The following is a 16,904-nucleotide window of genomic DNA, read 5'->3' as shown; positions in this document are numbered from 1 at the left end:
AACCAAAAGAGGCTTTGTAACTTTACTGGCATGACTTTAATTCCCTATAAATGCTATAATAATGTTTAATTTAATTAATAAACTTGCATCAAAAAAAAATTAACTTAATAAACTCTTCATACTATAAGTATAACCTCCCTATTTATATAGATACTATACTATCTTTCTTAATGAATATCCTTAAACATCATAAACTCTATAGTACTCCCTCCGTCCCTAAATTACATTCCTCCTTTCTATTTTTGGTATTCCAAAATTACATTCCTCCTTTCTATTTTTGGTAAGTTTTTTTTAGTAAATCAACTCTCTTTTTCTGTTTTATATTTAATGCTTTCTCACTCATCCTTACCTAATCTCACTCATAATCCTTGTGCCAAATTACAATGAATAGGATTGGTTAAAAATTTTTAATTAGGAGCATGTGATTGGTCCTTTTTTTTTTGCAAAGGATTGATGACTTGTCACGAGTAATAACTAATCTATCTTTGTAGTTCCCATTGCATTATCTAATTATTGTTATTTGTCTTATTCTTTCCTCCTTAATTCCCGTGTAAATTTCCAAAGAGGAATGTAATTTAGGGACGGAGGGAGTAACACTACTTGTAAAACCGATAACATAAAATACAATATACGAGTACTAATGAGAATGACTAATGAGTAATGACCAATGGCGTAATCCAAAAGAAAGATAACATAAATGAGTCAAAATTTTGGCAACAATTGAGGGACGCACGCCAATGACTTGAAACTTGAAATTAGTAAGGGATAATAGTCAACAACAAGATGCACAAATTATTACGGAGTACTTAATCATAATTTCATAAGTAAATAATTAGAATGAAATTCCAAAGGTAATTTTTACTTAGATTCCACCAAATGCAGTGAGAAAAATCGCGGGAAATAGGCTACAAATTCCCTTCGACGGTGACAGTTAAAACCGGTAAAAAAAAAACGCCGGCGGCAAGACGTGGGTGTAGGACCCACCTTACTACTCAAATAATGGATTTTTAATATATTTTTTGATAAAAGGTTGCCATTTGGAATTTTGGACCGCCAAATTTAATATTTTAAAAATATAAGTAGTTGGCATAAAGGGAAATATAAAATTAAATTAAATTTTAAAAAAATGAAAAATAAAAAAAATGGGAAAATAAGGGAAAATCATGTTAGCGACCTGAGATTGTTAGAGGATGAGAGAGAAAATCAAGGGAGTTAGAGAGAGAAATAAGAACAAAATTGAGGAAAAAATTTAGCCTTTTTGAAGGCTCATTTTCTTTATTTTGAGTCTTCATCAAAGGGCAGTATTACCAGATTCTTTAATTTTTTAATTTATTTTTTTTTCAATTTTTACAATATCTAAATAAAATTATTCTTCGTAAATTTTCCAAAATTTCATTAATTTATGATAACCCCAGAAAAATTGAGACATGCCCATTGAAGGAAGCAGCTAAAAGTTTCAATCTTGGTTATCCTTGTGGCCCCCTGAATTCAGGTATACCCTAAAAATTCTGTCTTTTTTTTTTTATTGCCTTTTAAAGGATTGCTTGTTCATGGGTTTATTCTATGATTCCTTGCTTTCATGTTGAAATGTGGTTTTGATGCTATTTTGTGGTACCCATTTGATAAATTTGAAAAGGGTTTATTTTTTAATCTGTTTTTCTTGCACATTTTTCCCTACCTTGTTTGCAGAATGTGCCCAAATGTGGTCAATTTCCTAACTTGATCCTAGAATGTGGTTTATTAGCTATTTTGTGATACCCTTTTGTTCAATTTGATAAGGGTTTAATTTTGTTTTTGATGCTTGTTATGCATAATTTTACTCTGATCATGCATATATTGGTGGTTGTCTTAGGGGTGAAATCGGTCGAGTTGCTGGTCGTATTGTTCACCGAGTAATGGTTCTTTGTCTAACCTAGACTGCAAAAATGAGGGGCACAGACATACTTGTTAAGTTCAAGAAGAGGCCGGTGTTCCGAATTCATATTGCAGCTCTTTAGCCTGTTCATACTTTGTAATTGCAACTCATTGTAGCATTTGTACTAGTCGTGGCAGCCGGTTGTAGATTTTGTATAATTCTTTAGTTAGTTTTTGTTTTCTGACCAGTTCTTGGTCATTGAAGTGAAATCTGGCGATTTTGTACAATAGCATTTTGGATAGGTGCTGGCTGTTGGGGGATGTTATTTGTAGCCCCACCGCTCCAGCGTTGTGTTGAACAAGCGATGGGCGGAAGATGGAGGACTTTTAAGCTTCATTATACCTGTTTTGTGGTCTTGATTCTCAGTTTGGGGTTTCGTGGCTCCTCATCTCTCAATCTTGAAGGTAAGCTTAAGATGCTTTATGATCTCTACTACGTATTTTGCAAAGTTCGAAATCTGGCTTTAGGTTTAAAATTGATGATTTTGTTGTAGGATCAACTTTGTTAAAATTCCGTTCTAGAATAGACTCAGATCCCTATAATTCCCTTGCAAGTTGGAATTCTGAAGATGATCACCCATGTAAATGGAAGGGTGTCTGCTGTGTCGACGGTAAAGTGCATATGCTGTAAGTTCCAGTTGTATTTACTATTATCATTTTGGCTTATATCGATGCTATATGTCTGATTTATTGCCTTAGAGTTTGAAGTGATGTATTCAACCGACATTATTAGTGTTAGTAGGGAGGAAAGTATTTTTATTATTGAATGAATTGTTTTCCCTTGCAGTGACCTGAGTGGACTTTCTCTGGAAGGAACTCTGACGCCTGAGCTTGGGTACCTTGACAATTTAAGATCTCTGTGAGTAGTTTAATCCTTGTATTAAGGTTCAAATGATCAAAAACTTCAGAATGATTTCCAGTTGTCACCATTTTTTAAGGGCTGGTTTATTTATATTCTATTGGAAGATTTGTAATTTTGTTTGCCTTGTTGAATAGAATACTCCGAGGAAACCGCCTCTCAGGTGCCATTCCAGCGGAGTTTGGATGTCTTACCAAGCTTGAAGTATTGGATTTGAGTGGGAATTATTTGACTGGAGTGGTTCCAGCAGAGATTGCCAACTCGGTGTCACTGAAACGATTGTAAGTGCCTTAATGAAATGTTCTAGAGATAAGTTTTTGGCTTGAAGTGTAAATAACCATACTCTTTTTTATTGCTACAGATTGCTTATTGACAATAACTTTGAAGGAACCATCCCTCCTGAGCTCAAGGAGCATAGCTTGTCTGTGCTGCAATTTGATGAACACCTTGCATCTGTTACCAACAGAAAATTTGGCCTCCGGTAAGAATTACATACAGATCAAGATTCTCTGTGGTGAATTATTAATACTTTGCACATCTCTAAAGTAGTCATCAAATGACTTGTTTCGTATTTTGATAAACTGGGTAATTTAGAAATAGGGTTTCTTACTTTGTTTACATGGTTTCCATTGTACAATCTCTTATTTGCTGGCATGCGCTTAATTTGTTGCCTAATCTCCAATGTGCGCACTAGCTGATTCTAACTAAAAATGTACTATGTATAATTTCTGCATCAGTGTATTGCCTCCTTTCCTTTCTGTACCTTTTGGCACTTTTATTTACTTTGAGGCCCCCATTTGTTTTGATGTATAAATTTTCAGTTCCTTTTAACACACACCCGTCCCATTTTCATTCTAGATATTTGCCGTGTTACCATTTGGTTCCTTGCCTTTGTGAGCAATTTTCTTTATTCTCAGTCTTGCAATTTCATGCTATCATAAGGATTGCATTCTGCAGTAACTGAACACTATATTTATCGAACTGACCTTATATTTTTCCCCTGATTTCAAGGCCAAAAGTTGTGATGGAGTCTCGGCTTGGTCATGGAAGTAACCAAATTGGTAATCTGGAAAGTAAGTCAACGTAAGCTCCTCAGTCCTGATCTAATTTATATACATTAAATTGCTGACAAGGTTTTTTCTCTTGTGTTTATCAGCTTCATATGAGCCAAACATGCTTCAAAATGTACAGGTGCTACCTACTGTTACTCGTCGTAAATTAATTGATCAGTCAAATGTTGAAGCTTTACCGGCTAAAAACAGCCCCGTTTCTCAAGTAACCTCTCAACCAATTCTAAGTAGTAGTGGATCTTTTCCAGCCTTAGTCAAGGAGAAGAGCCAGTCTCGACCACCCTCTTCAGTGCCTTCTGATCCTAACTCACAGCAGGAGAAAACACCTGCTCAAACTGCCCAATCCCATGCCAACACAGAAAAGCCTTCTCAAAAGGTTTGGGTTTTCGTTGCTATTGGTCTTGGAGTGTTATTTTTGCTTGCCGTTGCTGCTGCTTTGTATTTCATGTGGAGAAGTCGAGGTGCAAGGCCTATAGGCCCCTTTAAGACTGGCATTAGTGGGCAATTACAAAAGGCATTTGTTACAGGTGAACTTTTCTATTCTTTTCATGGGCATTTGTACTAAAATACATGGCTTTGTTTTTAAGGGTCTAATTAGCATCAGCTGCATCACCATCAAATGGAGATTACAGTATGAGGCAGCTGACCGAGTCTGGTCTCTAGTGTAGGCATAATGTTATTTGCAAACTCAAAATCTTACATATCATCAAAAAAATGGTGAACTAATGACAGAAAGGAATGAAAATAATCCTACTTTTTCTCAGAGTAATATATATTAAAGTTAATGATTCTCTTCCCTCAAAAAAAAGGAAGCTGATAATTCTCTTGACTACATATGATATGATAATGATCAAGTACTTGTATGTCCAAGGAACTTATTACAAAGTTTTCCACTTTTCCCCTCTGTCAAGCTTACATTCAGTTATATGGCCTTTAATCTGCTGAACCTCTTGCATCTTTCATCACTTTTTTTTTTTGGTTGTATTCTGAAAAGATTATCTGGGGATGGCTATCTTGCTACAGGTGTCCCTAAGTTAAATAGATCGGAACTGGAAACAGCATGTGAGGACTTCAGCAATATAATCGCTACTTTCGATGCTTTCACAATATACAAAGGAACCTTATCAAGTGGAGTTGAAATTGCTGTTGCATCAACTCTTGTCAAATCTTCAACTGATTGGTCAGATGCTGCAGAATTGGCATACCGGAAGAAGGTTTGTTGTCAGAAAATGCTGAAGCTCTAGGCTTATTATCTAATTCCTTGGTTGCGAATTGTGTGCGTGATTTGACAAAACATGCTTATTGAATCTCTTCTTCTTGTAATTAACAAGTACCTCAACTTGATGCAATCTTTTGAACTAGAAATCCACTATTGCACTCTTAAATTAACTGATACCTACAATTATGATGGGAAAATAATTAATGTAACTGAAGAAATTATGCAGAAGAATTAGACATCATAAAAAGGAATGAAAAACAACAAATGGGATGGAGGGACTATGTTTGTCAATAGTGTTCATCGTCTGACACTGTCTTGTTACAGATTGAAACATTGTCACGAGTGAATCACAAGAACTATGTCAATCTTCTTGGTTATTGTGAAGAAAATGAACCTTTCACTCGAATGATGGTGCTTGAATATGCCCCAAGTGGTAGCTTTTTTGAGCATCTCCACGGTAACTTTCCTTCTATGCCAAAATTTGAATGTTGTCCTGTCTCTCCTGTGATACTTTGTGAAAGGTTTAGAATTTGGGCCTCATTTTTATTACTCTCACTCTGTGTTTTTTTTTTTTTTTTTTTTTTTTTTGTTTGTGCGTGTGTGTAGTTAAAGAAGTTGAGCATCTTGACTGGAATGCTAGAATGAGGGTAATTATGGGAGCAGCCTATTGTCTCCAATACATGCATCATGACCTAAATCCTCCAGTGGCCCATATGAACTTATGGTCCTCTATAATCTATTTGACTGATGATTATGCAGCCAAGGTACACCTGCCTTTTACATGTAAAAATGAATCTGCTTGCACGTATGCCATGCTTTCTGTCTCCCTTTTCTCACTGGTTTTTTTTTTTTTTTTTATTTTTTTTTTTTTATTTTTTTATGTCATTCCTTTTGTTGATCCAGCTTGTGGAGAAGCCATTTGATGTTTTACCTGAAGCTAAGGTGTCAGGTGAAGATGGTTCAAAGCCCTCTGTATCGACTAAAACTGCTGATCTACGGCAAAATGTGTATGAGTTTGGCATATTGTTGCTTGAAACCATCACAGGAAGGCTTCCATACTCGGAAGAGCAGGGTTATTTGGTAGACTGGGTATAGTTCTGATCCAAATCTAATCATCGTCTACTACTATCTCCAATCACCTTATTTTTAACATTGGTATAACTGACAATTTTAGAATGATGATGCATATCATACATATTCACACTATCATGCCTCGGAATAGCTAGGAGTCATTTTTGCATGAGTTTTTTTAAATTTTATTTTTATATGGCGTGCTTGTTAAGATAATATTTTTACACTATTTGTATATTCTTGATTTTCCATATCATCCTTGTTATGAAAGGTGAGACTTATATTTCTGTTCAATACCTCGGATTTTATATTGCTTTGTCTGCATCACCAATCCGTTTTTATATCCATACAATTTAAATAATGGACTATGGTTAGACTCGCTGTTGCTCACATTATATCTATTGGGTCTTGCAGGCTTTGAAGTACTTGAATGACAGGGAAAATAACAAGGACCTGATCGATCCAATTCTCAAGTCCGTCAAGACTAATGAGCTAGATGTCATATGCGATGTTATTTTGCAGTGCATTAAACCTGAACCCTCATGTAGACCCACGATTAAGGAAGTCACCACGAAATTGAGGCAAGCCATTCCTATTACACCTGATGCTGCAGTACCCCGGCTCTCTCCCCTTTGGTGGGCTGAACTAGAAATCCTGTCTGTAGAGGCATCTTAATTTTCTGTCCTTTACTTTTCTCTTTGTATGCTTCCAAGATGTGCCTTGCTTGTTGTATTGTAATCATATGCAAGAGAAATAGACCCACCCCCCAACTGAAGTACAAGAGGATATGCGCGGTTCTACCTTTTAGCTCTTTAATTTCTTGTGATTATTTTTTTATTTTTTCATTCATCTCCTCTTACTGGTACATTCTATGCCCTTGTTTGATGGGAGGCATGTATCTTGTCCTCATGGGTCTTGTAACAAAAAGGTCACCTATGGGCTAGGTTGACTGATCCAAGCTTGTCACACTCGGCCAGGCACCAACCAAGCTGAGAGAGTTAGCCTTGATTTTGGCCCTTGCACAATTTCCCTTGGATTGATCCACCTAGCAGAAGGGTTGTGGGTTGAACTCACTAGATACCTTGTTCAAAGTTTTAAACTGATTTAGGGCCTGTTCATATTTACTAAACTGAGCTGAACTGAACTAAACTGAACTGATTGGAGCTGAACTGAACTGAACTGAACTGATTGGAACTGAACTGAACTGAACTGAATTGAGCTGAAATGAATATTTTATGTGAGAGGGAAATTAAGAGCTGAACTGAATTGAACTGAACTGAACTGATTGGAACTGAACTGAACTGAACTGAAATTAAGTAAATGTGAACAGACCCTTAGTAGGTTTTATTACATACATTCCAAAAAAAACTGACAAATTTATGACCTATATGGAGCCTAACCTATTCAGTGACCCAGCACAAGTTCGAGCGGCCTGGGGAGACTGTCTGGGCATGTATTCAGATTCTCTCGTTCAACTTGCTTTGAAACCCAGCCCAGCAATTAATATGGCCACTTTTGTAGCAATCATTAATAGCTGAGGTCGAGCTCGGCTACGTATATATGAAGTCGCTACCATAATAAACATTTACTATAACAAAAATAGACATTTTCTATTTGAACATATTTTACAATAATTTTGTATTTTTCAAAAATCAAATGTTCATTTTTATGCCATATAATGTTCATTCTTATAGAGTTAATGTTCATTCTTATGCCGTATGATGTTCATTATTATAAAATAAATGTTCAATTTTTTTTTAATTAATACATACAAATTTTTGTGTTTGTTCATCAGTTGTATAAAATGTTCATTTTTACAGTAAAGGATTTTCAATTGACATTAGCATTAATAATGTTAGATTAGCATTTTGTTCATTATTAAAAAAAAACACATTGCTGATTTATTTATTTGGTATTAAATTATATAGTTCAGCGAATTGCAAGATACCCATTCAAGAGAATTGAATAAATCAAGGTATTTCACTTGAAGCTTAAAAAAATGTTGATGAATAAGCAATAACATTATATGTTCATTTTTATTTACAAGTGAAATGTTCAGTTATGTAATATTAGATGTACAATCCTTTCATTTCAGTTTCATAGTCTCTTTATTTTACTCTTATATTATAAATGTTCATTTTTATATATTGCAATGTTCAGAAATAAATGTTCATTTTTTTTTCCTACTAAATATTCATTTTTTTTCTTCTAGTAAATGTTCATTTGTGTTGCACGACTCCACCCACGGCACAACTTTAGCTAAAAATCTGCGCCTCCGTAGTCATGTTAGCAGAGGGATTAGAGGGTCTCAATAGAAAAATATTGCCCAAGTTAAAATAATCTCTAACTCAACCTAATCCGAATCAAACCCAATAAGGAAATTAAATAGGTTGATCATGTCACTTAAACTGGACATGGACATTGATCCAATTCAAATTTAGGTCTTGGTTGATTCATGATATTTTGTTTGAAATGATTTTATTTAAAAGTACTTTTATTTTTCTAATAAAATTGTTTTATTTTTGTATGATTATTTTCAAAATTGTTGGAAAAAAATTATTATTCCCTCCATCTTTTTTAAGTGTCTGGTTTAACTTTGTACTATTCAAATACACCACTTTGACTAATATATTTGTAGTTTATATATAAAATCAAATACATTATATGAATACTTGTTAGAGCCGTCTCAATGCATAGTTTTCGAACATCAACTTTGATGATTTATATTTATTAGTAAATTCAAAACATTATTAATTAAAATTTTGTATTGACAGATGTATAGTCAAACTATAATAATACACTTTAAAAAACAGAAAATATATTTGAAATAAGTCAAAATCTATAACTAATACTTCGTACTAAAGTAATTACCGAGATTGAGGGATAGCTCAACTGGTGAGAGCTTCCCTCCCAGTTCCAGGAGATCCTAGGATTGATTCTCACCCCGCCCTTGTGGCTCTCTAAACACCAAAAAAAAAAAAAAAAAAAAAAAACTAAAGTAATTACAACTGACAACATAACTATTCACGTGACAACTTCTTATAAAAAATTTCCCCTACAAAATTATTGTTGACATCATTTATTCCTTTTTTAAGGTAAAGCTAACATTTTTAAAAAATTTTTATACCTATGAAGTTAATTAGAATATTTATGTCTTTCATTTTAGCTTAATATATTTAACGAGAGGAGTTTCTTAAAAACTTATGTTTCATACTTACGAGTAAATTTTTATTATTAAAACCGTATATCGCAAGGGACTAACTAGTTAGTTAATACAAGATGAATCTGACCGGCCTTTAATCACTAGCCCACCGGAATCAAGAGTATAGTGAGTCATAGCATGAAGCTAGCCAATGAAAAACACCAACTTTTTATTAAAACAAAACAAAAAGGGTACAAAAACTATGTAAATGGGTTGACCCTTGAAACCCATTCTAAGCCACGAGTCACCTTGTCAATCCACATGGCATACCACCACTCTTTACTCCTGCCACGCCAACACTCTCTTTCTGCCACATTTCCTACCTTTTAATCACCCCATTGGTCAATGATTCACTACACCTCCATTTGTAAAAAATTATTGTTAGAGCATTATTTTCTAATTAATTTCAAAAAAATCAATTTCTATTTAATAAAAATATATACTTTACCATATATTTTGCAAGTATTCAGGAGCAAAAAAGTGAACTTATTATATAAAGTAAAAGTAACAACAAAATGCATGAATCCTATAAAACAGAAATTTTATGAAGTGATGAACATGTTGCTTCCAAATGTGAAAATACTAGTGTTGATGGCCAAGTGGATTGAATGTCTCTTCTACAATGACAGGTGTCACTGTAAATAAAACTTGTAAAAACTTATTGACTTTCTAATAATCTCATGAGTCATGAGTCTCGTCTCCTTGAATTCATGAATTGTTTACGTTAAAGTTATCTCAACCAAAAACTTACTTAATTCTTTTTTAGTTGAGTTGTTTTATTTATGGCGTTTGTTAATATTAAACATTAATCATCAATGACTTTAATTATTCATAAGTAATAATTATAAAAGTTATATATTATGATTTTACTTATTGAGACGATTCCGATAACATTTTATATACTCATTCAGTCCTATAATAGTTGAAACGTTGAGGTGGATACGTAGTTTAAGAAAAGTACAAGTGGGTCTATTTAAAACATCTGTTTTTTTTATATAAAAAATTATCTTTTGTATTATAACAAGTGGGGATTAGGTGGGGTAGTAAGGACAGAGAAATGTAAGAAAATATTATTTTATTAGTGGTTCCCTTCCTTATTTAGTAATGTGTGTCAAGTATTATGGAACGGAAGGAGTGAAGGTTATTAAAATCGGGATTCTACTTTGAATCGGAAGGACCTCTCATAATCGAATCGTAAAATCAAATCATAGAATTGTAAGATGCTACGGACATGCATAATCAAGACGTCATATCCAAATTTAATTGAAAATATTAAAAAAAATATATACTACCTTCGTTTTTTTTAGTTGACACATTTTGACTTTAGCACTATTCACACACTTCCCTTTGACCGTGTTTTGTGATTTATACGTAATGAAAAATATAGTCATGTGGGGTCTTGTTAGATTCGTCACGATATATAATTTCAAAATATCAACTTTTTATAATTTTTGATTTTCAATAATTTAACGATTGAATATTGGCAAACTTGACTAAAGAAACGTGTCAACTAAAAAGAAACGGAGGAAGTATATTATTAAAACTCAATGGGAAGATATGAACTCGCCACGTGTCATCATGACTAGGCATATGATGTGGCGCCATGCCATACAATTATTATAAATTTATTAAACAAAAATATTGAATTGTTAGCATTAATGTTCGAATTTATGACCTCATGCTTATTATAATTTAATTTCAGCCACTATTCCAATGACACATCTCATGGCTAGCTACAATGTTTTGTTAAAAATAGTTGATCATATTCATAAACTTGAAGTCGAACAAAGCAAATTAATAATTTTAAATTAGATACTAGATATTAGATACACCGTAATATATTTTGATGTTCAACAATGATTGGAAAAATATATTTAAATAGTACGAGTATTGAAGTAACTAATTAATTTAATCTATTATCACATAATCTTTTTATTATAAAAGCTTATTTATAATACACATAAAAAGACCAGGGGCATTGCTCGGGCCAAAAATTAGTAATCTATACTTATATATTAAAAAACGTTCCACTAAGTTTAAGTTTAAAACCTAATTATTAATAGAAAATTGTTGTTTATCCACTAAGCAGCCATTAATTGACAATATATATTTCTAAATAACGTTGTATGCGTGTTTTAAACTTGTAAGGTTTTCGCTAGTTAAGAGAAATATGTAGAATCGCCGAGTAGAATCGTAAATCAAATCATATGATATACGTAAATCGTAAAATCATAAGATTCTAAGATTTAAATCGGGATTTTAATTAAAAACAATGTCAGGGAGTATATATGTTTTTCCTTACGTATAATTCATAAAAGACGGTCAAAGAAGAGGTGGTAAATAGTGTAAAAGCCAAAGTGGATCAAGTAAAAAAGTACGAATCAGAGGAAGTATTAAAGTTATGACATTGAAACACATCATTGGTTTAAATACTATATTATGCTTTTTTACATGAAATCTCATTGGGTTTGAAGTGTAGATGGAATATGTGACCGATCATACTCAACACCAATTAATATTCCCAACGATTATATTTGATTTTGAAAGGATGAGGTGGGATGAGATTCAAAGCCATGACTAGAGGTGGGCACGGGCCGTGCCGGCCCGCGGGTGGCACGAGCTTGACACGAGATTGGCCAGGCACGACACGGTGATTGAGGAGTGGGCCGTGGGCCGTGCCATAAACAGAATTTCAAGAATCCGGCACGAGCACGACACGAACCAATGGGCGGCACAGTAGTTTGGCCCGCTAGCACGGCACGCCAGGCACGACCATAAAATAACATAATAATAATAAAGAACTATAATAATAAAAATAAGAGTAATGAAAAGAACAATAATAATATAATAATAAAAAAAATATAAACATAAATTAATAAACTTATTTAAATAGTATATCCATTTTAAATGTTGCTAAAAAAAAATTAAAAATACTATGGGCGGTTGGGTGCCCGGCACGGCAAGCACGTGGGCCATGCCGTGCCGTGGGCAAGAGTGTGCTAAATGGTGGCCTGGCACGCCACACCTAGATGCAGGCACGACACGAGCCACCTCTAGGCACGGTAAGACACGACATGTGGCGCCCAGCACAACACGTTGCCCACCTCTAGCCGTGGCCTTTGTGTCACGTTGGGAGCTGATAACATGTTAAAATCTAAATAATGATATCTAGAATTTACTTTTCAAGACAAAATAAACAAGAACCTACTTGTATATGTTTTTTTAAAATATTTTTTTGAGGTCTTTTTTAAAATATTAGTTATCTAAATTTATATTAGCTTAGAAATATTAAATATTTTTTCAAAAAAAAAAGAAAGAATAATATAAAGTATTTGGTACTTTTTCTGTGTAGCTGACCACACTGTGTGGGCGGAGTTAATTATTCAGGGTTTACCCAGTCGGTCAAGGGTTATTTATTTCGGGGATACTCAGTCGGTTAACACGTTTTCGCCGGGGGTTACTTATTCAAGGGTTACTTATATAGGATAGCTCAGTTGATTAAGGGTTACTTATCATGGGGTTACTAAGTCGGTTTGCGCGGTTTTTTGTGTGAGAGTAACTCCTGACTGACTGAGTAACCCCTGAATAAGTCACCCATGACCAAGTAACTCCTAACTAATCGAGTAAATCCCTGAATAAGTTCCCCAAAATAAGTAAACCATGAATAAGTAACACTGGTAAGACAATATAGGCTACCTACATATAAAAATTTGTAAAATATTTTGTTTTAAAAAAAAAGAGTATTAAATATTATTCTAAATAAGAGAGAGAGAGGAAAAAAAAAAAGACAAAAGGCCATCTTGAATCTTGATGCACAACAAGAATTAACGTTTTTAGCGCCAACAAAAACAATTAGTAAAATCGGTTAGTGAGAATCGACTCAACCAAATCCGAATAGCTAGTTTGTCAAATCTAAGTAGTCATTTAGTTGAAAATATTAAATCCATTTTATAGGATGTTTGTTAGCCTATGATTTTTTGCTTTACAATTTGTTTGGGTCCAATTTAGTCCAATTGGGCCTAGTCATTAAATGATCCAATTAAAAGCCCAAGGTCAAGGTTCAACTCTCCATTTAAGCTAAAGTCAAGATCAGTCCACAAGACAAGTCAATTGGGCCAAGGCCCACTTCTCCCATATATGCAAAGGTATAAAAGCCATCAATATCACATTTGTACATTGATTCACACAAAGCCTCAAGCAATTAATTCTCTTGCATAGCTTCTCTCTCTACACATTGTACTGACTTTAGCATCGGAGGGGCCTTCCTCGGCATTACCCCCGAGGCTAGTTTATGTGTGTTTGCTGTGTAGGAAACCCTCGGCCCAACATTACTTGGACCAAGCCCATTCTTCACCACTTCTCTGGACCTTCGGTAAGGTCCTATTGTTTTCAACCGAAACAATTTGGCGCCGTCTGTGGGGAAGACTTTCAAAAAATCTTTAAGCTAATTTCATTAGTTCTACCTCAATCTTAGTTCCAATGGCTAAGAATCTCAAGAACAAGAGCAACGGTGCTTCTCCTTTGAGAAAACGCCGAAAATCACTAGGAGGGGGTCCCTTAGAACGCCCTACTCCTAGTCCATCTCCTCCTCGGGATCGGAGCCCTTCCGCGGGACCCGACTCTCAAGGAGAGCCTAGGGAGAGATCCGAATCTCCTTTAATTCAATCCAATCATCCGCCGAGTCCCCCTCGGTCGAATGAGGATAACCGGTCCTTTCAAAGGACTCAATCTCATGCTCGAAGTCAATCCCGGAGCATTCACACTCACTCTCGCTCTCAGCCGAGGACACCTTTGACGGGGCCCAACTCGGAGGAGCTAGTGAGAGCCCTAGCGGCCCTCATGGAAGCCATGAAGGCCCAGAACATGCCGCCTCCACGCGACCGAACTCCTCCGCAAACCAGGAATCAGCGGAGAAACCTCGGCCAGGAGGGGGGGAAACCCTCCTCTTTCAAGGAGCTCGGCGAATGGGAGGAGGACACCAGAAGAACCGAGAGGGAGAGAAACAGGAACTCTCACTTCTTCAGGGAACCTTCCACTCAGCTCACTGCGAGCAGGACCCACAAAAGCAGCAGTTTTGCCTCTCGGCCAGAAACTGTTCGTCGAAGCGTTCATGACCGTCTCGGCGACAGGGAACGGAGCGTGCACAACCGCCTCTCCTACCCTGTAGCCAAGGCCCAGACCTCCCAGCCAGGGACGAAAACCACTTCTACCTCTCTAAGAGGGCGGAGCGCGGTCCCTTCGGCTGGGAATAAGGGTAAGGCTGTGATGTTGCCTTCCAACTCTCCATTCGAGCAATGGATACTGGAAGCCCATGTGCCGACGTTTAAAATTCCGTCGCACATTACTTATGATGGAACTTCGGATCCGAAGGACCATATCGCCTCTTACGAGGCACACATGCATCTTTGCCCCAGATCCGAAGCGACCTGGTGCAAATATTTTCCAACCACTCTCAAGGGGGTCGCGCAAGCGTGGATCTCCAAGGGAGTGAAAGAAGGCTCAATCACCGGGTGGGACGATCTGTCCTCCAAGTTTAAGAGCAAGTTTTCCACGGCAAACTGCCGAGAGAGGACTACTGCAGAATTTATGGGTCTGCAGCAAGGGGAGCCTGAAAGCCTCCGAGACTATCTGACTTGCTTCAGCAACGAGTCGTCCAGCATCTCTCAGCTGGACCAAGGGCTGGCAGTTTTCGCCTTTCAGCACGGTCTCAGAACTGGACCGTTCTCCGACTTCATGGTCATGAATTCACCCAGGATCTTGGAGGAGGCGCTTAATGCTTCGGATAAGTTCATCCGAGCTAAAGAGTGGAACAAAACAAAAACCCAACCTCAATCTGGGGGAGGGAAACAAAAACAAGCACCCTCGTCTGAAGGCCAAGGCCAGAAGGCAAAGGGAAAGGCGAAAGCCTCGGAGCAATCTTCGGCCAACGAGTCGAAGAAGGAAAAATCTGCTCCTTTTGCGGGCAGATACGAATCTTACACTCCGCTCTATCTTCCGTGCGCTAAGATTTACAGTGTGACGAAGGAGGAGCAGAGTTACAGAAAGCCGAGACCACTCCCAGAGTGGTATCAGCGGAAAAATAAAAATCAATGGTTTGAGTTCCATGAATCACCGGGACACAACACTGAAGAGTGTATCCAGCTGAAGGACCGAATCGAGGATATGGTCCGGAAGGGGTACTTGAAAAAATATATCGCGGATCACCGCGAGAAAAAAGAGGCTGAGAAGTCTGAAAAGGACTCTCGGCAGGAAATCGACTTCCCCCGAAAGAACAGCAAAACTGCGGAGGGAAAATTCCCTCCAATTCATGTTATTTCGGGAGGAGCATGCTCTCGAAGGGAGCACAAGCGTCACCTCAGGGCTCTGACCCATCAGGTGAACCATGCTGACATCCAGCCACCCCATTCACCGGTGCCGAACATGACGTTCACAGCCACTGACTGCCGGGGGGTGACGTACCCTCACGAGGACCCGTTGGTGATCATCGCCACGGTGTCCAACCACGACGTCAGCAAAGTTCTAATTGACGGTGGTAGCGGAGCAAATATTTTGTTCCAAAAGGCCTACAATCAAATCAAGCTGAAGCCCAAACACCTCACGCCGGTATCCTATCCAGTATCCGGATTCAATGGGGCTTCAACTTATCCTGATGGGAAGGTTCTGCTTCCTGTCACCATCGGCTGCGATGAAGCAGCTAGGAACGTCATGACTGAATTTTTGGTCATCGACGCTCCTTCAGTATACAACGTGATTCTGGGGAGACCCATAATTCACGAGATCCAAGGGGTCGTCTCAACTTATCATCAGCTGATGATCTACGTTTCAGACGCCGGCTTCCCCGAAAGGATCCAGGGCAGCCAAAAGGAGGCCCGAAGGTGCAACTACCTCAAGCCATCCACTAGTCGCCCAGACGACGACGAGGAGGATGAGGAGGAGAAAGAAAAAGAAAGAGAGCCGAGCACAAAAAAGCCGAAAGGCCTAAGTGCTTCGCCCCAAGGTGTTGTGCCCAAAGAAAAAGGGCCAGAAAAAGAAAAGGCTAGCTCCTCATCTAAGTCGAAAGACTCAGAGAGCCAGCCGAAGAAGAAAAAGTCTGGGACGCCTGCTGACATAGACAGCAGGCCAGATTGTGAAGAGTCCGGCCCATCAACAATGGACCTGGACCAGCAGGCTGAAACGGTTAAGTTGACCAAAGGAGATGCTGAGAAATGTGTAACAATCGGGATGGACCTCGATCCGAGCACCCGTTGTGAACTTATTCAACTCCTTCGGGACAACAGAGATGTGTTTGCTTTCTCGGCAGCTGATATGCCTGGGATAAGTCCAGACCTCATCTCCCATAAGCTTAACGTCGACCCAACGTGTCGGCCAGTTTAGCAAAAGAAGCGGAATTACTCCGCAAATAAGAACCGAGACATCGCAGCCGAGGTAAAAAAGTTGCTGGATGCAGACTTCATCGAACCCTGCCAATATCCGGAGTGGCTGGCAAATGTGGTGATGGTTCAGAAGGCCAATGGTACCTGGAGAATGTGCGTTGACTTCACGGACCTAAATAAGGCTTGTCCGAAGGAT

General features: G+C 37.5%; 1 protein-coding gene across 2 annotated transcripts; it reads left to right on the top strand.

Annotated features, from left to right (window-relative positions):
• Positions 1-1,141: 1,141 nt before the first annotated feature.
• Positions 1,142-7,067, top strand: LOC145579294 (protein MALE DISCOVERER 2-like). 2 transcript variants are annotated; one of them, XM_081636546.1, is made up of 13 exons: positions 1,142-1,492; positions 1,853-2,319; positions 2,409-2,541; positions 2,702-2,773; positions 2,911-3,054; positions 3,135-3,254; positions 3,785-3,846; positions 3,930-4,370; positions 4,867-5,057; positions 5,387-5,519; positions 5,669-5,826; positions 5,966-6,151; positions 6,548-7,067. In XM_081636546.1, exons 2-13 carry the CDS (start codon positions 2,175-2,177, stop codon positions 6,806-6,808), a joined length of 2,046 nt encoding a protein of 681 aa, XP_081492672.1. In that variant the 5' UTR covers positions 1,142-1,492; positions 1,853-2,174; the 3' UTR covers positions 6,809-7,067. The 2 variants fall into 2 exon arrangements, with proteins under 2 accessions (XP_081492672.1, XP_081492673.1); XM_081636547.1 differs by lacking the exon at positions 1,142-1,492 and having other exon boundaries at positions 1,537-2,319.
• The last annotated feature ends 9,837 nt before the right edge of the window (positions 7,068-16,904 follow it).

This window comes from Chenopodium album, chromosome 14 (assembly GCF_948465745.1).
Source record: "Chenopodium album chromosome 14, dcCheAlbu1.1, whole genome shotgun sequence".
NCBI lineage: Eukaryota > Viridiplantae > Streptophyta > Magnoliopsida > Caryophyllales > Amaranthaceae > Chenopodium > Chenopodium album.
The sequence above is the reverse complement of the archived record's forward strand: the minus strand, read 5'-3'. Positions and strand labels throughout refer to the sequence as shown.